This window comes from Pelmatolapia mariae, linkage group LG18 (genome assembly GCF_036321145.2).
Source record: "Pelmatolapia mariae isolate MD_Pm_ZW linkage group LG18, Pm_UMD_F_2, whole genome shotgun sequence".
NCBI lineage: Eukaryota > Metazoa > Chordata > Actinopteri > Cichliformes > Cichlidae > Pelmatolapia > Pelmatolapia mariae.
The window spans coordinates 33,818,811-33,843,650 of NC_086243.1; the positions used below are offsets into that span (position 1 = coordinate 33,818,811).

Sequence of the window (24,840 nt, forward strand, 5' to 3'; positions counted from 1 at the left end):
TATCTACTCTTAGGTTTTTTGTTATCATTCCTCCTTATGTGTTCCCCATCCTTGTGTGTCTAGTTTCCTGTGCTAGTATTTGGTTTCTCTCTGTGAAGTCAGTCTTATCTCCCTGTTAATTTGTCTGTTTCTCCAGTCATTTCTCTGTGTAGTCTATCGTGTCTGATTATGAATGTTAGTTTGGTGTCACTCTCTCTCTGTCTCTCGTTCTGTGTCTTTCTCCTCCCTCTATTCCCTGATTATCTTGTGCGTATTTAAGCCCTCAATTTCCCTTAGTTTCTTGTTGTAATTGTTGGGTTTAAGTCAACCCTGCTGGTAAATAGAAATTGTTACTGGAAGCAACCACACAGACACCACAATGGTTTTACTTGCACATTCACTCATTCACTCCTGTATTGTAAAAGCAGCTCCCCTCCCTTAGGCGGAGTCATCAAACCTCCTTACAGCGGAGTAGCCGAACACCTCCTTATGGTGGAGTAGCCGAACCTAGGTTGCCAAAACCTCTTTAGCGGCGGAGTAGCCGCAGTGAAAGCTGCTTTTACAACACTCACACAGTTATAGAGTCGCCCTCTTTCAACTTACTCTTTAAGGTGCGTGTGTTGGTCACAGGAACAGCAGCCTGGCAGTGAATCTTACGACCCAGGTCTTTCAACAGGCACTCATAGGTGTCCTGACCGTGCACGGACTTCAGTGCACCTTTCCCCTTCTCATCGGCATATTGAATCCGGTCGAAGGACATAAAAATATGTTGGGTTTAAGTCAACCCTGCTGGTAAACAGAAACTGTTACTGGAAGCAACCACACAGACACCACAATGGTTTTACTTGCAAGGGGAGCCTCAAGGAGAGCAGTTGTGCCACTCGCTTGTCCAAGCCACTCTAACGCCTCTGCGTCACTCTTTTATTGACAACAGAGGTTACACACAATTCAGTTAACCACGTGACAGTTTTAAGGCAAGCATGTGTAAGCAAAGTGTGTGTGTGTGTGTGTGTCACTTCCTGACACGCCATACATGGCGGTGACCTCTCAATGACATCTCTAGTCTAGTTTAGAGCATGACCCTCTAACAAACCAACATGTGTACGTGAAATGTAAAAGCAGAAGTAAGCAGTCCTGCTAAACTTATAAAAACAGGAACTTGTGGTTTCTTGTGTGCAATGGAAAATTATAGCGATTAGACAGCTTGCTACTTCTATTGTCTGCACAAAGCTGCATTCTAATAAAGGGAGAAACATTTTAATCACCACACATACAAGCAATGGAAATTTTCTAAAGCTGAAACTAAAGCTTCTAATCGTCTAGCTCTTTCTGCACAATGACAACCATATTAGGACACAAAAGCAATGGTTGTATATATCTTAGCACAAATGACAATCTCAAAAGCATCAATTCTAACAGTAATCTCCCTCGTTCTCTGGCTGTGTTTTCTGTCAGTCTGTTTAGTTTAGTTTCTAGTGCTTTCTAGTTTAGTTATGTATTGTCACGGGTTGCCGGGGCAAGCCGTGTGTGAATTATTAACGGACCCAAGATGCAGACTGCGTAGTTGTGAGCGAGCTTTATTAACCAAAGGTGAAACCAACAGGAGTGAAGAGGACGAAACCTAAGAGTAACCTAAACTGGGAAAAACTAATCAAAAACAAACCTGAAACCTTGAGACGTGAAACAGAGATGCAGGGAGAACAACGCGGGAGAATGCACAGGAAAATGGAGGTGAACAACACAGATGAACCAGCGACTACTACGACAGAAGACACGACTAAAATACACTCAGAGAAACACAGGGAGATTACACACAGGTGGGGGACACAGCTGGGAGTGATTAACGTGACGAGACCAGGGAGGCAACCTGAAAACATTCACATAAGACGCTGACCTTCACAATAAAACAGGAAACACATACACGTAATGACACGCCACACAAACTTAACACAGACTGGGGGACACAGAACATAGGAACATGAAACGTGAAAAAGGAGAGTAGAAGAAACCCAGAATAAACAAAACCACAGAATAATAATAAACTAAAACATAAACATGTAGTCACAGACTCCGGACCATGACATGTATTTTGTAATTCCAGCAATATAGCTGTGTTTTGAATTTACTATTTATCTCTGAGACTCCTACATCTTGTGTCCAATCCTCCTCCTCCTATGCCAATCTCTAATAATTGGCTATGTACCACAGACGTTCAAGCTAGCAGTATTTAAACTATTGCTTAAAAAGTCATCTCTTGACCCAACAAAAATTCTTTAAAGAGTAGTTCTAAAACAGCTAACTAATAATCTGCAGAGGAAGGGTTTACTTGAAGAGTTTCAGTCAGGTTTCAGAGCTCATCACAGCACAGAAACAGCTTTAGTGAAGGTTACAAATGATCCTCTTATGGCCTCTGACAGTGGACTCATCTCTGTGCTTGTCCTGCTAGACCTGAGTGCAGTGTTTGATACTGTTGATCACAATATCCTATTAGAGCGATTAGAGCACGCTGTAGGTATTACAGGTACTGCGCTACAGTGGTTTGTATCATATCTATCTAATAGACTCCAATTTGTACATGTAAATGGAGAGTCCTCTTCACACACTAAGGTCAATTATAGAGTTCCACAAACATCACATTGGGGAGACAGGTCAGGCTAGGTAGCTGGCCGGTCAGCCACATGAGCAGTAACCCTGAACAGAACAATAACAATGGAAAATGCACAACGTGAGGAAACACTTGAAGAAAAAAGATCTCCCCCCAGACTGAGTTCCAAAAAGGAGATCAGTTTGAGAACAGAAGAAAACACCTCAGCACATAGCACATGAATTATCACATCTCACAACACAGAAGACATAAGCTTTGAAGGCGTTTGGAGGGGGTGAGTGTAGGTCTGTGTCAGTTTGTGTGTGTGTGTGTTCTGTGTTCAGCCGAGAGAAAGTGTCCCTTCACCCGGTTAAAAGTCAACAATCTTCGGTCGACGCGGGTGGCCTTGAAAAGGGGGGTGAGTCACAACACAGTCTTGCTATCTAAGGGAGAATTTTGTTATTCCCGTCAGCTTTTGCCTTGAGCCTCCAGCTGGCGCCAGGGGGCCACATGAGATGAAGTTAGTGGGTTTTTGTTTGTCCACCCGCCTCTTGAGGATTGACCACAAGTTCTCAATGGGATTAAGATCTGGGGAGTTTCCAGGCCATGGACCCAAAATGTCAATGTTTTGGTCCCTGAGCCACTTAGTTATCACTTTTGCCTTATGGCACGGTGCGCCATCGTGCTGGAAAATGCATTGTTCTTCACCAAACTGTTGTTGGATGGTTGGGAGAAGTTTCTGTCTGAGGATGTTTTGGTACCATTCTTTATTCATGGCTGTGTTCTTTGGCAAAATTGTGAGTGAGCCCACTCCCTTGGATGAGAAGCAACCCCACACATGAATGGTCTCAGGATGCTTTACTGTTGGCATGACACAGGACTGATGGTAGCACTCACCTTTTCTTCTCCGGACAAGCCTTTTTCCAGATGCCCCAAACAATCGGAAAGAGGCTTCATCGGAGAATATGACTTTGCCCCAGTCGTCAGCAGTCCATTCACCATACTTTCTGCAGAAGATCAATCTGTCCCTGATGGTTTTTTTTGGAGAGAAGTGGCTTCTTTGCTGCCCTTCTTGACACCAGACCATCTTCCAAAAGTCTTCGCCTCACTGTGCGTGCAGATGCGCTCACACCTGCTTGCTGCCATTCCTGAGGAAGCTCTGCACTGGTGGCACTCTGATTCTGCAGCTGAATCCTCTTTAGGAGACTGGCGCTTGCTGGACTTTCTTGGACACCCTGAAGCCTTCTTAGCAATAATTGAACCTCTTTCCTTGAAGTTCCTGATGATCCTATAAATTGTTGATTTAGGTGCAATCTTAGTAATCCTTGCCTGTGAAGCCATTTTTATGCAATGCAATGATGGCTGCACGCGTTTCTTTGCAGGTCACCATGGTTAACAATGGAAGAACAATGATTTCAAGCATCACCCTCCTTTTAACATGTCAAGTCTGCCATTCTAACCCAATCAGCCTGACATAATGATCTCCAGCCTTGTGCTCGTCAACATTCTTACCTGAGTTAACAAGACGATTACTGAAATGATCTCAGCAGGTCCTTGAATGACAGCAATGAAATGCAGTGGAAAGGTTTTTTTGGGATTAAGTTAATTTTCATGGCAAAGAAGGACTATGCAATTCATCTGATCACTCTTCATAACATTCTGGAGTATATGCAAATTGCTATTATAAAAACTTACGCAGCAACTTTTCCAATTTCCAATATTTATGTGATTCTCAAAACTTTTGACCACGACTGTAGTTGTTTTGGTTAGTGCGAACAAACTGGTCCAATTTTACAGTTGGTCTAATGTCCGTCACTGGTCACCAGGTCTCTCAATTCCTGTTGTTCTTCACCAAGATCTTATCCATATTGCAGAGCCATGAGCTTCTCCAAGATCTTATCCATATTGCAGAGCCATGAGCTTCTCCAAGATCTTATCCATATTGCAGAGCCATGAGCTTCTCCAAGATCTTATCCATATTGCGTTCAATAAACACAGTCTGAGTACTCACAGCCCTGTCCATCGTCTATCATGTCGGCCAGCCTTGTGGGATTTTGAACAGCTGTAGCCGCGTCTTGTTCTTCGATAAGCCAGGTCCGAGCCAGCTCCAATCTGCCAGAACTCTGTTATCGTGGTTCCAAATTGGTAGATGTTGTTCAATGTCCTCCATCAAGAGTGTCACCAGAAACACAACGTAACCATCGAGTATCCGGCAGCAAACGTCTCCGCAGGACAATCGGGCTCTCCCAAGCCCAGGAGATGTCAATTTCGTTAAGGGACCAGTTGATCAAATCCTTAATTCCTTATTAGGTTTTTAGAGAATAATTCTGGGAGACTCTCTGAGGGTTAGAGAACAAGCGAGACTATACAAAGACATGAGAAGCCAGGCAGGAAAGATAAGGGAGAGGGAGAAGGAGAAAGTGCGACCGCCTCCGTCAAGAGCCAAGAGAAGTCAGCCATTTTTTAGGATGTCCTAAAAAATTCCTGAAAAGCCATCAGTTGATCCAAAGTGCTGCAGCAAGAGTACTGACAAGGACTTATAAGAGGAAGCATATTTCTCCTATTTTGGGTTCTCTTCATTGGGTTTCTGTTAACACTCTAGCTCTTTCTGTCTAACAGGGTTTCAGACATACTCAGGTAAAAGGTAAAAACTTGTATTCTTGATTAACATTCATAATACATGTATAAAATGCACCACTTCAGCACAAAAGATTTTCCACAAGGACACCTGCAATTTCATGTTACAGTGCAATAGATTGCTACAGGCAATATGCTAAACTGACACTAATGTCACAGTCTGCGGAGACAGGCCGTGCGGTGGTGTGTGTGATGGACCCAGGTGCGTACACAAGTGAGTAGACGGGAGTGAACTTAACAGAAAGCGAGCCTTTATTATGGCTGAAGACAAAGTGTACAAACAAAGCAGGGACAGCGCGACTAAACTAGACTATAACTAAACTGGGAAAACTAGTACTGTGACAAACTAAGAAGACTCAGAGACTATGATGATAACTGCAAAGACTGACCGTGAAAACATGGAGGTGGGAACACAGACGACGCGACACGGACTGCATGAAACACAGAGGCTGTATCCCAATTCAGGGTCTGCAGCCTTAAAGTACGCAGCCTCAACGACCCTCAAGGGCCGCGTACTCAAAGACCGCTAAGACCGGAAGTGCGAGGCTTGTGAAATGGGACGGTCTAGCCTCCGTCGCGCTGCCCAGGTTGCCTAGCAACCATAACACCAACCGCTGGAAACGTTTCATACAGCTTTGTTTGACAGAAATGAAGGAGAACATATTTTGTTCGTGTGTTTGTTTCTACACGAGCTTTGAGTGATTTAATAAGTATCTGAGGCTGAGACCACAGGACTGTAAAACATGATTGTTGGCCTTCATTTATGTACTGAACAGTCATTTAAGATTAGCTAGTAAATAACAATTAGCTAATGTTGTTCATGAGACTAAAGTCAGTGTAAAGATATGGCCAATATTATAGTTATTATATTAATCATTATAAGTTATTACAGCAGTGAGTTTGAACTCTCAAATCAAATCACTTCTATTGTCACATCACATGTGCAGGTACACTGGTACAGCACATGTGAGTGAAATTCATGTGAGTGAACTCTGTGTCTAATACTGAGCTTCAGTAAAGATTCAAGTTGCAGTTATTTATATGTCCTATCACCTTAAATCTTCACTCAAAGACAAGTATCTTTGACAGTGTATATGTAGATGTATTATATATGTAGATGTATTATATATAAGAGGCAAAATATAAAAATTAGCCATTTTTATATTTTGCTTGTTTTACATTATTGTATTTTGCACAACTCTGTTGCTTGTGAAGCTCGCACACAAGAATTTCACTCACATGTACTGTACCAGTGTACCTGCACATGTGATGTGACAATAAAAGTGATTTGATTTGATTTGAATATTGTTCGTCTAATATGTTGGCATTACTAAATTTGGCTCAATGCTTACATATATGTGTAAAAAGGAAAATGTACGAACTGTGAAAACTGTTTCTGATAGAATGAAGAGTAGACTGATATATGAAATATTCCTTTATTGGGTGAGAAAATCAGACCATGTCATAACTGCTTTAAGTCATACAGAATAGATATCAGAGCCGTAAACAGGCTGACTTCTGCTAAATGGGTCAAACTGGGCAGAAAGTAAACAAACACATAACATCCTTATAGAATATGATGTAACACTATAGATCAACTTACCTCAGCATATATAAAGCATAAACAATTACAACAATATGATGCAACAAACACAGCAGTGCTACTAATCCAAAATACTCAAAGCTTCATAGAACTGAAACAAACATTTATTTTCAGCTCCATTCTGCTGCTGATACATACTTTAGGTTTCTGAATATTAAACTTGTTGCTGCCTTTCATAGTGTGTAACCTGAAGGCCCTGAGTACTTTCTCCCACACTGAAAACACTGGAATGATCAAATTATTTGAACATTACCTAATAAGACTGATTCAGGACAGACAATTAGTTCTTTTAAACTTTCCTAGCGGTCCTTCACAAACAGGGAACAGTCTGTCTATTCTCTCCATCTGTCAGCTGCTGCTGGCTCTTCCTCCTCCTCTTCCTCACACACTGCTGAGTTTGTCCTGGTGGATCATCAGGGGTGCAAAGCCTCACAGATGATGTGCAGCAGTGGGTCCCTCAGTCTGTCCTCACTCTGGACACCTGCAGTTGTCACACATGGAAATCAAATGTGTGATAAACTGCAGGATTTAAACACAAGTGTAACTTATAAACACATGTTCATACTTTTATTACACAGAGAGAAAGAAAAAGAGAGAGAGTGCAGGACAGACAGACAGGTGACAGTCTCAGGTGTATACACTGCTACAAAACAGCATGTCAAGAGAATATTGTATATATGTGTTCAGCTGCATGAAATGTATCCTTTCATTATTTGCCATTTAGCATATTTCTACATGACTTTTCACCTAGTAATTTGTGTGCTGAACTTATGCAAAGAGTAACCACTTCCTGTTGTTTTGAACATTTAGATGTAGAAAGGAGAAAGCTCAGCTCTTTTACGAGAACATACAGATGTAGAAAAGGGAAAGTCCCGCTACCGGAGTGATGATGTTATCTATGTAACACACACACACACACACACACACACACACACACACACACACACACACACACACACACACACACACACACACACACACAATCTTGTATAAATAAAGGTCGCAGACAGTCGTGGGGCGCAGTTCGTGCGTTCCATGACTGCCCCTCGCGAGTGAAAAACTTCTGCAGTGTTTGTGTGTTTTCTGACTCAGACGTCTCAGCTGAAGAACGGCAGGGTGATTTAAAGAAATCCTCTGTCACAGCACAAGAGAAGGAGGATTTAGTGTTTGTGTTATTACGAGTGCTAAACAAGAAGAGTTCCCAGATGGTACAGTGGACACATGTGTGACTCCTGTGATTAAAGCATCTTTCTTTCAGCTTAACGAGTGAACCGTCAGCTCGTTCAAACACACGTTAAAGTCCGTTTGGCTCGACACCACCGAACAGAGGCAGCAATATAACATAGCTAACATTAACAGTGCAGTGAATCCTGCTTGTGCCGTGATATTCAGGACTGCAAACCGAGCAGCATCACTGACTTTCAGCTTGTTGTGTTTGTGGATATATGACTGACTTTAATTATCCATAAAATCATCACATTCTCTGTAAGATTAAGGTCAGCTATTGTATTATTATATTTTAAAGGCTTTAAAACCAAGTAAACGCTGAAAGTACAAACATCGCTAATGGCAAATAACTTTGCCGACATGTGGCCAACAGTAATGTTTTAATGTTCCTCATTATTAAACATTTGCACATAAATAAGTGACATAATATTCAGTACTTACGTTTAACAGTTTACTCTTCGGCCGCTACGCTTCTGCCGTCTGCGGCAAAATTATCCACAGTGACTGCCGCGCTATGAATTGTGGGATATGTTGGGCCACGAAGTCTACATCGCCACAGCCTTAAAATTCAGGAATATGAAGGCCGCATTTCAGGGCCGGATTTCGAGCAGCCTTTGAATTGGGACAGCCTTCGGCGCGCCGCTGTGACGTAATCGGCCTTAAAATGCAGCCTTTAAGGCTGCAGACCCTGAATTGGGATACAGCCAGAGACTAAATACACAAGAGGGATGATTAGGGGAAGTGGCCACACATGGGAGCACAGCTGACACACATGAACCTAACGACAGGACAGGAGAGGTGAAACTAAATACACTGACATTGAATACAGACTTTCAAAGTAAAACAGGAAACATGGAGATTAGACATGACATGAACTAAACATAATGACGCATGAACCAGGGAGACTTAGTACAGGGGGAGATGACATAAACAACTAAGGAACAAAGGACTAAACAGCAATCTCAAAATAAACTAGATGAGCTAAACTAGGGCACAAATGAATAAAAAAGATACATAAACTCAAACACTGGGTCACACGACCCAACCCATGACAGCTAAATTCAACAGCAAGATGATTTTCTTCACAGTAATCGAGAATGAACAATGAGCAATCAGCCATAAACGGCCAATACAATCTGATTACCTCTGATTCGTAATGAGCAGCTCAATTTCTTAATTTCTGCCCGATTTCAACAGAAACACAAAGACACCAATGCAGCTCTAACTTTTGTGTGTCAGCGTCAGGAATGAAGTTCAAAGGATTTAGCTGGCTTGTCCCAGTCATTTCACATTAACACCCATTCAGATTCTGGCAACTGGGAATAATAGCCCAAGCAGTCAATTGAAAAGCAGTCTTCATTTCATCCCTGGATGACCTAATCTAATTCTGTAAAATCTCACATGATATGCTTTTTTTTTTTTTTTTAAAAATTCACTCTCAGCATGACAACACAAATGCACTTTCTGTCACTCTGTGTCAGCTTTCCTGGCACGGATTACACCAATCCCTTTAAATCCAAAATTGAATTCAAAATCATCCTCCTCACATACAAAGGCTTGAATAATCAGGCCCCATCTTATCTTAATAACCTTATACTACCATATCACCCCATTAGAGCACTTTGCTCTCAGACTGCAGGCTTACTTGTTGTTCCTACAGTATTTAAAAGTAAAATGGGAGGCAGAGCCTTCAGCTTTCAGGCGAATCTTCTGTGTCTTCTAACTTGAAATAGGGAGACAGACAACATCTCAACTTTTAAGATCAGACTTAATACATTCCTTTTTGATAAAGCATATAGTTAGGGCTGGATCAGGTGACGCTGCGGAAATACACTCCAGAATCCAGCGGTGGCGACATTCGCCTCCCTCCGAAGGGTACAACTGGAAGAAGACCAACGTCACCCTCATCACCAAAATCTGCCTGTACCGCACACTGGTATTACCCATTCTTCTCTATGAATCCGAGACCCGGGTCATCCTCAAATATGACCTCAACAAGCTCGAGGTCTTCCAAATGTGCTGTCTGCATCAGATTTGCCCAATGTCCTTCCGTGACCATCTCAGCAAGAGCGCAAAAGTAGTCAAAGCGACGACTGCAGTGGTTTGGCCATGTCTGCCGAATGAGCGACCCTTGTGTAGCATACCAACTTACGCTGCAGCAGCGCCCCTCCCACTGGACAATCAAGTGTGACGTGCCCAAGAAGACTTGGATTGAGCAAATAGAAGATGATCTTAAAGAAAGACACCTAACCCTCGAGCAAGTAAAGGTCAAAGCCGATCCTTTTTAATCTTTCAATTCAAAATAATGAAATCCCATTTGTCTGGAAGTCTGCTTTTGTTACGCCAATATTAAAAGGAGGCGACCCGGCCATTTTGACTAACTACAGGCCAATATCAAACTTGTGTGTTTTGGCAAAAGTCCTTGAATCTCTTGTTAGTGAGCAATTAAAAGAGTTCTTGTACTCTAATGAAATTCTTTCAAAACTACAATCTGGGTTTAGAAAGCAGCATAGTGCTGTCACGGCTGCCACAAAAGTGATAAATGACATACTTGTTGCTCTTGATAAAAAGCAGCACTGTGCTTCTCTTTTTATTGATCTATCAAAAGCCTTTGACACTGTGGATCACGCCATTTTAAAGCAGAGGCTGCTCTCGTTAGGGCTGTCTAGACATGTTGTTTCCTGGTTTACTAATTATTTGAGTGACAGGACTCAATGCACTAAATGTGAAAATCTGTGCTCAGAATTTCTGAATATTCACACTGGGGTGCCACAGGGTTCAATTTTAGGACCTCTGATGTTCATCATGTATATAAATGACTTGGGACAAAATGTGTCCAATGCCAGTATGCATTTTTATGCTGATGACACAGTTATTTATTCCTTTGGCTCAAACCTCGAAAAAGCAATACAATCCTTGCAGAAAGCTTTTGACGTGGTTCTGTCACGGTTCTGGGTCTATCGGACCCAGTATTTTGAGTTTATTATGTTTTGGTTTACTTTTGCATTATGGATTGTTCTTTATGTTTCTCTGGCACTTTGTGTTTCAGTTATCTTGGTGTTGGATTGTTTCCTCATTTTGTGATGATGGTGATGATGATTATTGTTGAGTTCCATGTTTCTGTTTATTGGTATTTAGGATTTGTGTTCTCATGTTTTGTGTGGGTTTAGTTCCATGTGTCATTTTCTGTTCTCAGTGTCAGGTCTGCGTCTTGGTGTAGTGTTCTTGTTTCCTGTTTTATTGTGAAGGTCTGCGTCATGTGAGTGTGTTCAGTTTTACCTCTTGTCTCGTCTCATTAATTACTCCCAGCTGTGTCCACCACCTGTGTGTAATCTCCCTGTGTTTCTCTGTGTATTTAAGTCATGTCTTCAGTCATTGTAGTTGCTGGTCCGTCTGTGTATCTACCCTGCTTCGTTCTGTGTGTTTCCCTGCTGTCAACCGTCCTCTGTTTCCGCCCGCTCTCATCCTCCTTCATGTTCAGGTCCTGGTTTGTGTCAGTAGTTTAGTTGTTCTCAGTTTAGATAGTTGTCGGTCCCGTTTGCTGTTTTGTCCTTTTCTTTTTGTGTTTAATAAACCACCCTCTCACCTGTACAAGTGCCTGCATTTGGATCCTCCCTTATTTTCCACACGGCTCATCTCACTCGCCGTGACAGGTTCAGCACACACTTTTGGAGCTGAAATTGGTTCTTAATGCTGATAAGACCAAGCTAATGTTGTTTTCAAACATGAAGAATTCTTCTCAAACTGTCCCTGTGGTGTCCACTCTTGAGGGTGTCCTAATAGAAGTGGTCCATACGTATAAATATCTTGGCTTTCTAATTGATGATTCTTTGACCTTTAAACCTCACATAGACAATCTTGTGAAAAAACTCAAATTAAAATTGGGATTTTTCTTTCGAAACAAATTTTGTTTTTCCTTTGAGACAAAAAAGCGTCTTGTGAATGCTACATTTTTATCTGTTTTAGATTATGGTGATCTGCTGTATATGAATGCTTCTGCCCAGTGTCTTCAAAAGATCGATTCAGTATATCATGCTTCTTTACGGTTTATTACAAACTGTAGGGCTTTGACCCATTGTTGTGATCTGTATGTTCTTGTGGGGTGGCCTTCGTTGTCCTCCAGGAGATTTGCTCACTGGTGCATCTTTATTTATAAGGCCCTGCTTGGTCAAATGCCCATTTACATTTGTGATCTGCTCACACGGAAAAGCACTGTTTCCTATAGCTTGCGTTCAAGCGATCTTTTGTTGCTTAATGTTCCATTTGCCAGAACTGAACTGGGAAAGAGGGCTTTTATTTATGCTGCCCCATCCACATGGAACACGATGCAAAAAGATTGGAAGATAGCAGATCTTATTTCATTAAATGCCTTTAAGTCTAGATTGAGAGAGCCAGAGAAAATTGTTGTTTAAAATGTAATTGTTATTTTACAATATGTATGTAACTTTGTAATTTTTAACGTGTTGTCGCCTCTTGGCCAGGACTCCCTTGAAAAAGAGGTTCTTAATCTCAATGGGATTATTTTTCCTGGTTAAATAAAGGTTATAATAAAAAAAAAAAAAGCCACATATCGCAAAGCCTTGAATCGCTGACCATCGCTGACCAAGATGAAAACCCTATGGCACCCATGGCGGCGTATTGGCTTCGTGGACGAACTCCCCTGCCAACCGCCAGCTAGGGACAAAGAAAGAAAAATGGTGACCCTGAATCCTCCCTTAGTTATGCTGCAGTAGGTCTAGCCTGTTGGGTGATTCCATTGATGCACTGGGTATTTCTTCTTCAATCACCTTTCTCACTCATTATGTGTCAATAGACCTCTCTGCACTGAATCATGACTTATTGTTAATCTCTGGCTCTCTTCCACAGCATGTCTTTTGTTCTCTGCTCACCCCAACTGGTCATGGCAGATGGCCACCTCTCCCCGAGCCTGGTTCTGCGGAGGTTTCTTCCTGTGAAAAGGGAGTTTTTCCTTCCCACTGTCGCCAAAGTGCTTGCTCAGAGGGGGTCATATGATTGTTGGGTTTTTCTGTATTTGTATTATTGTAGGGTCTACATTACAATATAAACTACCTTGAGGCGACTGCTGCTGTGAATTGGCCCTGCACAAAATTTTTTTAATTGATCTGAATTGACCTGGTGGGTTTGGACAATGTGGAAACCCATCGATTAGTCTACTGAATTAGTTTCTGGATACAATGCCCAATTTTCCGAAGTTTCTGGTTTGTCCAGAAGATATCTGGGCCAAGAAGTCAATTTCCTGTAATTGCTCATTGTTTATGAAAGCAGAGACATTTTTGAGAAAATCAATAAAAAGTCATGTCTGGATTATATCTTATGGTGAGATGCATTTTCAGCAGATAGACTGTTTTGCTCTTCTCACAGACTTTTTATCTTCATGCAGCCAAACCTGCTTGAATGTGATTGGTCAGAAAATACAAACAGAAAGCAGAAATCTTGTCCTGTGATTCCAAATTTGAAATATTGAGATCATTTTATGTAGATCAGAGAAAAAAGAAGGTGACAGAAAGATGAGGCACCATGACTGATTCATCCTCTATAAACATCCACAGGAAACTGATGGAAATCTGTCCAACAAAATCAGCGCCCTAATGAGCTGCTGCTAGAAGGACAAAATCCTGACCTGACATCAGTCCAAGATTTGTCTTTAAAATGTTATAAAGTGAAAGTGTCATGCTGTGTGCAGGCAGGAGAAGACCCAAATGCAAAGTCACAGAGACGAAGAGTAAACTCAAAAGAACACAGCTTTATTGCTGGCGAAGAGGTGAAACAAAGAAATAAACGAAACTGGGATTCTGTAAATTGGGGAAACACAGAGAGAGACTCACAGCCATAAGGGAGGACACGACATGGAACTGAGGAGATGCTGACCTAAATATACAGAGGGATAACAAGGAAGTGAGAACACACGAGGAACACAGCTGACACAAATAACGATAACGAGACAGGGGAAGTAAAACTGAACAGAACGAATATGGAAACACAAGACATGATGCGGGAGTGGAGGAGAGGCAGGCAAGAGGGAGCGAGGGAACACGAGGGGGAGAGGCAGACCTGACGGGCTGGGAAAACATGATGGAATAAAACACAAGGAGGGGAAACCAGGCACAAGAACTCACACAACTATATAAACACAGACACACAGAGGGAGACAAAGGGGAAATCTAATAAATAATCAAGGAACTAAACAGGGAATATAAGAAACTCAAAACAGGATAACTAGACACTAAAGAATAACTTAAAACTAACAAAGTGAACTTATACAAAACACAAAAGGACAAAAACCCCAGAAAACTCAGAAAGCTGGGTCAAAAGACCCAGGACCATGACAGAAAGTGTCTGGTTAAATGTACTGAAAGGTGTTAAACAACAAGTGCTGCTGGAAGAGTTTTCATGAAGAGAACATTAACACTGTGAATGAGGGATGGACTTTGATTCAGTTTGACACAATCTGTTTTTCTTTCACTTTGAATAAATGTTTTTGTGGGACTGAGGATACATTTGTTTACATTTGGAAGTTTGATGTCATCTGTTCCTCTTGTTTCTATCTTAAAACATGATGAAAAATCTGTTCAAAACAGAAATAAATGGAATTGAATTTCTGACAGCAGTAAATAAAAATCTCTCTGAGCTCAGTATGTTTGTGACTCTGAGATGGAGGTGAAATCTGTGAACCTGGGCTGTGGTTTACTGCTCTCTTCCTGTCACAAACACTGTTTGACATGTGTTCATCTGTTGGTTTTTGTTCAGGCTGCAGGGATCATTTCTCACTGTGGGTATCAAGCTTAACACAGAAGCAATAGTAGGTGGCTGAATGATTTAATTTAATTTCCTTAATCTCTAACTCCCAGCCTTTCCCTTTATTTACAGCTGTGAAAGTACTGTTCTCCAAATCAGGTGGAGCTTCACCGTTATCTTTATCAAAAGAAAAAATAAATTTGAATGTTTCATTTTCTTCCTTCTGGTACCAGATTACATAGGGAAAACCGCTATAACACTGTTCGGTCCCTCCACAGCTGAAGGAGACACTTTCTCCAACTCTCCTGGTCAATGTAAAATCATCCTGAATCAGCTGTTCTGCTGCCATGGTAACCAGTGCTGTAGAGACACAGACAGATAGATGAAGGTTAGTGTGACACTGTTTGTTACAGGTTGAGTTTGTTGGCTCCTGATTGGCTGGAAACACTCACCTGAACACAAACAGCACAGAGCAGCAGCTGGGAGGAAAAGCATTTTGTGCAGTGGTGTTTCCTCTGGTGAACCTGGGGAGAAGTGGCGCTCTGATGCAGCTGAGGCCAAACAAGGACGAGCTGTGAGATCAGACGAGGGCCACGTGGTTTCTAACAGGTCCTCAAAGCTCCCATCAGCCCCTGCGGCCCACAGATAAGACTGCTGCTGCTGATTGACAGCTCAGCTGAAGCTGCTGTGTGGTTTCATCGTCTTCATTTCAATCTGACAGCAGATCCAAAAATCTGGGTCACATGATGCAGAAACACTCAAAAACATTCATGTTCCCACAAACACATTCAGGTTGCTGTGAATTTAGTAACACACACTGTTATCTGTTGTTTAACAGCTGTGATGAAAACACTGAGTATACAAACTACATATAAGTAACCGATCAATAATATAAAGAAATTTATATGCTCTAAAAATAACTCAAAAGTTCATACTTTGTTAACAACGTAGTTTAGAAAAAATAAAATCATACATGTTACACCCCTAACAGGGCCTCCTCCTTAAATTTCCCTTGTGTGGGTGTGTCCTGACACCTCTCCTGGCATAGGTGCCCTATTTCCCATCAGCAATTAGAAGTACTTAAGACCAGGAAAAGTTGAGCTCTAGTGCCCAAGAGCTTTGTTGGTTTGCAGTGAGTGAGCTGTGTGTTTGGTGATTGATTCTTCCTGCTTTGTCAAGAGGAGTATGTATTTGTTGACTAATCCTTTTTACTTACTTTTCAGTTTACTGACCAACACCTGAGTTTTGTTATTTTCTTTCCTTAGAAGGTGATAGCTACGTGTCCGTCTCTTTTAGTGTAGTTATTAGTAGAAATATTAATAAAACCTGTTAATTTAACTATTCTGCCTGCCTGTCTGCTTTTTTCCAACCTGGAAACCTTTTGTTACTTTCCCTCATCCTTTGGACCTTTTATATGGGAACGTAACAATATGTAACAGCATTTAGAGTGAAAATCTTATTTTATAACAAACACATGTGGTTCGGTTGTGTTTTTAAAATATGTGCACACTGTGGTTCTTTCCCACATCTTCTAATGTGTTTTGTTCCAAGTTGGTTTCAGACTGAAGGATTCATTAAACCCTTTTTAAGAATCATTCAAAATGATGATCATCAATTATAATATCTATAAACAGTAATAAAAACAGGGCTGTGTTTTACGTCAGCTTCAGCTTCATTTATTTGTACCCATGGTTAGATTTCATTTGCAGTAGGCAGTCATCCACCTTTACATACACATTTACACAACAGTACAAAAGTACTTTTTGATTCATGAAAGAGAAATAAGACAAATGTTGCCTTTGTATCATCTCTGATATAGAAGGTATCATTTGAAGATGTGAGTGAAGGACACAAATATTTTGATCTGCTGTTGTTCTACATTTTAGGACTAAAAGACAGAAGGAAGAAAGTGAAACTGACTGTGCGAGGGGTTGAAGTCATGAAGTAAAGTGGAGGCCGCTGACTGCTGTTACTTTCTGCTGTACAGGTTAAACAGGGACTCACAGTCAGCCTGCTAGAACATTTGGATGAAGAGAAAAAGGAGGAAAAAGACTTTGAGGGAAAAATCCAATAAGATCAGCATGTTTTTAATGTGGGAATACAACAGTTTCCTCCACCATGACACACACTGGAGCCTCTTTTTGCTCACAGCTTCACTGTTTGTCTCAAAGTTCAGTTTGGAGGCCAAAATTGTTCCAACACATTTGTAAGTTTGCACTAATTTCACTGTGTGAGCCTTAATGGATGTAATCAAAGAATCAGTCAGTGAAATATGAAGCTGTGCTGGAAGTTTGGAGGAGAAAAGTGTCTCAGTGAGTTTAATGAGGTGAACACATGAATACAGAGCACTGACTGAGACGTACAGACTCCTTTAATGAGTCGCACACATTTTTGTGACTTCATTCAATGTCAAAGTCAAAAATGACACCTAACAACACACAACAAGCTGCGGCCACATTATTGTGTGTTTGCTGTTTGTGTGCTTTGTTTCCTGTTATGATAGCAGGCATACAGCCATGTTCTCAATGTCTCAGCTATCATTGATTATTTCTGCTTTTCCTCTTCTATTAGGCACTTCAACTCAATGAATGACACACAGAAAGATTTCATGACTGTGTTCTTCAAAATAAGGAGAATATGTTATCTGCATCTGAATGACTCATGTTGCCTTGTTTCTACTTTGTTTGCATATTTCTGCTTTTTGGAAACGATTTTCTGAATCATTCAGTAGTTTTTGTAATAATAATGACATTTAGCAACACTTCAAAATGATTCTCCAACATTTGCTGTTCAGACTTGATCTGTTCTTACGTGTGTGATATCCAGAATGAAAAACTCAGCTCAGGTAATAAAATGGGAGCTGAGCAGACTGCAGGGGCTTCATGGTCTCTCCTTTGATTCCATTAAAGTTCATTTGTCAGCTCTGAGTTGAGGATTTGAGCTGTTTCTCTCACAGGTGAAGAACACAGATCCTTCCTGGAATCATTCTTGAAGCAGAGTTCATGCTTGTAACTGTCATTGTGTTATTAAAGTGAAAAGCCACAGCTAACGGTGTGGAGGCTGCAGAGCAGAAACCCACACAGCCCGTCTGCTGCAGGAGAGCAAGTTTGGATACAGTCAGTTTGTGCTTCACTCACACGGGTTGTTGTTTATCACACAATGAAAGTAGAATCAAATTCTTCATCTTTAAATCTTTATTATTCACACTTACAAACACAACTACACTGTTTGACATTTGAAAATCAACCAAAAAGAAATAAAACAGAAAACTTGTGATAAAAATATACCTGATGATTTTTGTTACTACAATAAAAGTCACAATAAGTACAAAAAGAATTCTAACTCAGAGTAACAATACATGTAAAGATGTATTTATTTCAGATGATCTTCTAACTATTGAATAAAAAGCCAAAATAAGCACAACACATCATAACTAACATTTGTGATATTGATCAAAGTGATGAATGAGATGAATTGATGAGATTTGATGGTGAGAAAAGGCGAGCAGAAAACAGTCAGTCAGCATGTGTGCAGTTGGTGGACGCTCCCTTGTTTCTGCGGATCATCAGCAGAGAGAGTCCACAGCAGTACACCAGACTCTTCACTATCAGCACTGTGTACAGCAGGCAGAGCAGCCTTACCTTGTGCATAGAAAGAACATCATCTGTGGGTGGAAAAAGAAAAGGAGTCAAATGTTTGGAGCTGCAGTGAGAAATGTCAGTCCTCTGCTCCTCTGCTCTCTTTGACAGCATCTCCACATGAAGCTCAATCACTGCTGAACACAGTCACCAAGCCTTCATTACCTTGTTGTGTTTGGGCCTCCACTGTGCCCCCCTCATGCTTCACGGAGCAGCTGTATTTATATGTGTTGGTGTCCTGCTGATTGATCAGTAAGATGGAGGCGCTGCGTCCCGACTCTCTGAGCTCCAGCTGCTCTCCCTCAGCAGGGGGCAGCTCCTCCGGTTCTCCGCCGTTCTTCTTCTGTCTTTTCCAGGAGAACTGGACCAGAGGAGGAAACATGGCTGAGGCCACACACAGCAGGGAGCTGTTCCCCTCCAGGTGGGCTCTGGATGCTGCTGGGTACACGCTCACCACGGGCTTCACTACCTGCTCATCTGAAGTTTGACAGCAGCAACAAGCAGCACAGACACACATTCACACAGTCAGCAGCAGCTTCCAGCACTGCACTGCATTCAGTCTGATCCTGGAAACTACATGGACTCTGATCACTAAACTACTCATCAATACAAAGTTCACTACATACACTGGATTCAGCTTCATATCAAACACAGTCATCACCTCATGTCATCACAGCTCACATGTGGATGAGACAGTTATACAGTTAGTTCCATATATATTTGGACAGAGACAACTTTTTTTTCTAATTTTGATTCTCTACACACAGTACAGAGAACCATTCTCACAGTGAATTTTTAATAAAACAACTCAGATACAGTTCAAGTGCAGATTTTCAGCTTCAATTCAGTGCGTTGAACAAAAAATGTAAGAACTACATAAAAATGTGAGTAACTAAAGCATTTTTCAATACAATCCCTTCATTTCAGGGGCAAATTAAATAACTGACAAAATGGTCATTTCTAATAATTGGTTGAAAACCCTTTGCTGACAATGGCAGCCTGAAGTGTTGAACTCATGAACATCACCAGATGCTGGGTTTCCTCCTTTTTGATGCTCTGCCAGCCATTTACTGCAGTGACTTTCAGTTGCTGTTTTTTCTGGGCCTTTCTGTCCGAAGTTTACTCTTCAAGTGAAATGAATGCTCAGTTGGGTTAAAATCAGGTGACTGTCTTGGCCATTCAAGAATTTTCCACTTATGGCTCATTCCAGGCTCATTCCATTCACACTGCCTCCACCGTGTTTTACAGATGATGCTTTGGATCATCAGCTGTTCCACGTCTTCTCCATACTTTTTTCTTGCCATCATTCTGGTAGAAGTTGATTTTGGTTTCATCTATCCAAAGAATGTTTTTCTAGAACTGTGCTAGCTTTTTTAGATGTGTTTTAGAAAAGTCCAATCAAGCCTTTCTATTCTTGAGACTTATAAGTTGCTTGCACCTTGCAGTGAACCGTCTGTATGTACTTTCATTCAGTTTACCATATATTGTCTGTTCACATCAAAATCTTCCAAATGCAACCATCACACCTCAAATCAACTCCTGGCCCTTTATCCGATTAATTGATAATGATATAACAAATGAACTGCCCACACCTGCCCATGAAATAGCCTTTGAGTCAATTGTGCAGTTACTTTTGGTCCCTTTTGAAAGAGGATGACATGTGTTAAAACTTAAACTCCTGAATCTTCATCCAATTTGAATGTGGATACCCTCAAATGAACGTTGAGAGTCTGCACATTATGTATATGTCCATTATATAGCTATAATTGGAATATGTTTCAGTAAATAGGTAAAAAAACAAAACTTCTGTCAGTGTCCAAATATATATATATATATATATATATATATATATATATATATATATATATATATATATATATATATATATTTGGACCTAACTGTAAACTGGAGTAATATTTTTAAAAAAACATTTTAACTTAGTTTATTCCTGATTGTTATTGAGTAATAAAAAAAATTAAACAAATGAAATGTACATTTTTAAACAGTTTTTTTAAACTAACCCTAACCCTACAAGACTTATTTGTTATTAAATTCAAATAATCAAAATACAATTTGTGAATGGCCAGTTTTTTCTTTAATATGCCAGTTAATCATCATAATTTGATTTACAAAATCCATAGTACATGACAAAACTATTTTTCAAGAAGTATTTCAAACATTTAAGTAATTTTAAGTTGTTATTGTTATGTGCAAATTTAGACTCATATATAAACATGCAATAAATACAACAGTCATGTCATATTTTATCTTAAATATGTATTAAATCATTTCACCTCTGATCCTAAGCAGCCTGAAAGTTTTACCTTAAAAATGTGTTTACATTTTCTTCCCAAATATTAACAAAGAATGTCTGAACAATACATTTATAAATCAATATTACTATAGTTTTAACATCAAATATGATCTTGTGTTGAAAAACCAGGAGATGGTGCAGAATTACTGAGATGATCAAATCCTAAATATTTGTAACATCACTAATATTTGCAGAAATAAAGAATAACTTTAGTTGTTCAGTGAGATTTAAACATGTTTTCAGAGATTATTGAGCTTTTCTTATGTAACAATGGCTGCAGATGAATTCTCTACTAATGATGAAAAACTAACATGTAAAGCCTGAAGCAGCAGAAACTGACTTTAAACACATTTTCAACTTCTACAATAAAACAACTGAAGGAAAATAAATGTTTGTTCTTACCTGTTACAGACAGTTTAGTTCCAGAGCCAAAGATGGGGTAGACGTTTCCTCCCACAGTGAGACAGACTGCTACAAAAACCTGTCTGCTGTTGAATGTGTCAGCTGAGGTGAATGAGTCCAAATGAGGAAGCAGGATCATATTTCAGCTCCATGATGTGTTTCTCTAATGTTCATATCAACATGACTGTCTCTTCTTCTCTTTTCTTTTAGCCACACTAGCAGCACGGCTCTGATGTTAATGTCAGTCTGTTGGTCAGTCCACTACTTTAGTCCACATGAAAATAGAAAATCACTATATAAGCACCAGTCCATTTATCCCATCAATGATACCACCACTACAATGAAACATGCTGCTGATAGTATCATGGTTTGGCCCATCTGGCTCACCATCATTAATCACACAATCAATTTTGAATTCTAGCAGCAAATTCTACAGAAAACTATCAAGAACATCTGTCTGTGAACTGAATCTCAGGAGAAAGTGGGCCATGCAGCACCACAATGACACAAACCAGTCAAGTTTTTTTTTTTTCAAATAATGGTGAAAATAAAAATAATCCAGTGAATCCAGCGAGTGATGTGATGAGTCTCTGATGTCTTTCTGATGTGGTTTTGTTCCGGCCTTCAAACCACACCTGGTGTATTTTAGAAGTGAGGAGTCCCAGCACACTGAAAGATGTATCGTGCATAGTTCGGAGGAATATTTAAAAGTATGCTGACAGTCTGAATAAGTTTTTGGACACTTGCTCACAAAGTAAAAGAAATTGTCCAAATTGAAAAAAAAAAAAAAACAACTGGCAAATTACATGATGTTTCTGGGTGTAAGTATTGTTTTGCATGGAAAATTATTGTTAAAGCTAATTTTTAAGGGTTAAGAAATTGTTCTTGTTTTTCATTAAAGTTTCACTAGCTGGGCCCACGTCCTCATTTTATGTGTAACAGCGTTTTAGTAGGTAAAGGTGAATGGCTTGGAAATGAATTGAGCTGCGGTTTGGGGAAGACCTCGAAGGGGACTGGCGATGGCTCCCGGGCCTGGCAGATCCCCATGTACTAAATAGAAGTAAAGAAGTTAAAGAATTGAAAACGGGAGGGAGGGTGGGGCACATAAACAAGAATGAACAGCTTGTAGAACTGGGGGAACCTATATAGATGAGAACCGGAAGGAGCGTATTAGGAGGTGTGGTCCTGCTCCTGAAATTCTGATACTTAATCTCCAATTAATGAAAACAACACACCTTGTCTCCATTATTACAGGCCTGGATAAGCCTATCTTCTCCAAAGTTTGGTTGTGTCATTGTCCAGGTGAGTGGCTTTGATTTTCTATAGAGCTGGAGTTCCCACCTCTGGGCGGAGCTACCTTATTCCAACCACGATCTGCACCTGTTGGCAATTTGGGCTGCCTGCATGTAAGACCGGCGCTCTCAATGAGTCTTTGCCAGATCTTCTGCTAACCTGCGTTAGTGTGAGGCCATCAAGTCGTTCCTGTCCATCATAGTTTTCGGCGTATGCTTACCTGGTGTTTTACTCTCTGTGGTTTTTAGAGATCCTCCGGCTCATCATTTCACTTCCGGCAATACTCACCACTTCCTGAGTCTGGTCTACTCGGTAATCACAGTTGCAGCCCAACCTCTGTTGGATATCGATTCACCTGCCTGCCTAACTGCTGCTACTCAAAGCATTCACGGAAAACACTCCCTCTGGAACGTCGGTGTTACGGCCCTAGCTGGGCCTCCTGAAACTGCCCTTGTGTGGGCGTGGTGTTTTTCTCCGCCTCCTCCTCACTTGCCACTCCTACCCCCTCTGTTTCTCTCACTCTCCTCTCTCCCCAGGACACAGCTGCTCTTGGTTAGCCTCGTTTGCCACCTGAATCCAGTCAGCAATCACCTCTGAGGCTATTTAAGCTGGGGATGAGCTGTGAGCAGGGTGGTGTTCTCTGGTGTCTCTGCTTTGTGTTCTTGGTGTGTGGTTATCCTGCCTGAAGTGTGGAGTTGTGGAAGCAGTATAGCTGCTTTACGTGAGTAGTGTGGGCTTGTGGGCCTCAGCAGCAGTAAAGCTAGCTGCTGCTAGTGACAGGGTGAGCTTGTGGGCCCCTGGAAGTGCCTCCTTGTGGTGTGGAGTTTTTGTTTGGTTGTTGTGTTCTTTGTTGTTGCAACCTATTTTCCTTTTTCCAAGCGTTATTGGTAAACGGCGTTGCCGGCTCTTTAAGTTAATGTCATTTGTAATAAACCTATATCATTTGTAATAAAACTATATTAACCGTTAGTAGAACCTCTGGCCGTTTTTCGGCCATTGCGTTTTTTAATTCCACGCCATTTTCACTGTGTTTAATGGAATATAGCCACATTTTTAAAAATGTATTTTTTTTTCATTTTATTTTAAAATTTCAGTCTAAGTTTCTTAAATGAGCTTAAATGGCTGAGCTACAGACATACATCCTCTAAAGAACCTCGTGGCCGATTTCTGCCCCATTGAAACCCATTATAAACGCTATTTTTCATACCACCATTATTTTTACGACGGTTAATGTGATTTTCTGAGCGAGGGGGACATTTTGAAGTCGGGACCTTAAACTTGTAATTTTTTCATTTGTCCACCATGTGGCGCATTTTATTCATATTTCAAGCAACCAGCAAACTTCAGTCACAATTACAGATTTTGAGCGTGTTGTTTTGCAACAAAAAGTGAAAAAATTGGTGTTGTGTGCCACTATCAGTGTTGAATAATGATGTTGGATAACAGTAACTGTGCTTTTTTAAAAAAAATATAAAGGCCTTTATGTCTAAAAAAGAAAAAAAAGACACAAAAACACACTTTTTCTTTCAAAAGTATTTTCTCTCTCAGACGGCCACACTGCAATATAAACAAATTCAATAAAAGCAAGGACCAAAACCAAATTAGTTTATTTTCCCTTTCAAATACAATTTTTTAAAAAGTGCTACGGTCAAATCACCTATGAACCGGAAGCAGTCGCTGACGGAGAGCCATTTGGTGCTATGTAAACAAAGCCGCATGGAGGACGCATGGAAAATGGACGCGGTTGTTTTATCTCCAACGCTCACCAACCGGGTAGCGACACAACTATCTGCAAATTGTGAGCGAAGAGGAGATCCAAAGGAACAGTCACAGTAGAATTTCGAAAAACTGACGGACAATTGCCGGGGCTGGGCACCGTACTCAGAGGCACTGGTTGGATTCTTAGCCGTGCCAAATGGTGAAGTCTCGGATAAAGACCCCGCTCGCAGTCGGATGTACGAAAAATACTGATGTTTTGGTGAAAAATGCAAAGTAAGTATTGTTAGATTACCATTTTAGTTTGAAGGTTACAACAGAAAATTATATTTTAAATGTTACGATGGCCGTGACGTCCTTCCGGTCTATGCGCCTGTTTTATGTTTACTATGCGCGTTTGTATTTGTTTACTTATGTTTTGCTCTTTTTTTACATGCCAAAATCCTCTAGTTTTATTGTCTACGACAGGAGAGCAGTTCTAAATGTTTGTGATAAGACTTGCGCATGTAACCCGGACATTTTGAAACCCGATCCAGCCTGATCGGCTGCCCGACCATTGTTGTCCCCACGGCGCAGCGCGCAGACTGGGGCAGGTCGCTACTCGACACGGCGTCATAACAGAGAAGCGCCGCGGGGGAAAGCGTATACATTTCACTGCGTGTTTTACTTGTGTAACTATGCATGTGCCAAA

The 24,840-nt window shown here is 40.8% G+C and overlaps 2 protein-coding genes across 2 annotated transcripts in view; both read right to left on the reverse strand.

Annotated features, from left to right (window-relative positions):
* The window catches only part of LOC134616906 (immunoglobulin lambda-1 light chain-like), a 47,915-nt gene extending 32,464 nt beyond the window's left edge, over nucleotides 1–15,451 (reverse strand). The window contains exons 1-2 of the mRNA XM_063461975.1: nucleotides 15,239–15,451; nucleotides 14,839–15,146 (exon numbers count right to left, since the gene is read on the reverse strand). Coding sequence (XP_063318045.1) covers nucleotides 14,839–15,146; nucleotides 15,239–15,281 — 351 coding nt within the window. The 5' untranslated portion in view covers nucleotides 15,282–15,451. The remainder of the gene's footprint in view (nucleotides 1–14,838; nucleotides 15,147–15,238) is intronic.
* Nucleotides 15,452–18,282: 2,831 nt separating this feature from the next.
* On the reverse strand, nucleotides 18,283–21,654 carry LOC134616907 (uncharacterized). The gene is made up of 3 exons (XM_063461976.1): nucleotides 21,141–21,654; nucleotides 18,590–18,901; nucleotides 18,283–18,558 (listed from the first exon to the last, which is right to left on the reverse strand). The coding sequence occupies exons 1-3, from the start codon at nucleotides 21,277–21,279 to the stop codon at nucleotides 18,302–18,304; spliced, it is 708 nt and encodes a 235-aa protein (XP_063318046.1). The 5' UTR covers nucleotides 21,280–21,654; the 3' UTR covers nucleotides 18,283–18,301.
* Nucleotides 21,655–24,840: the final 3,186 nt, after the last annotated feature.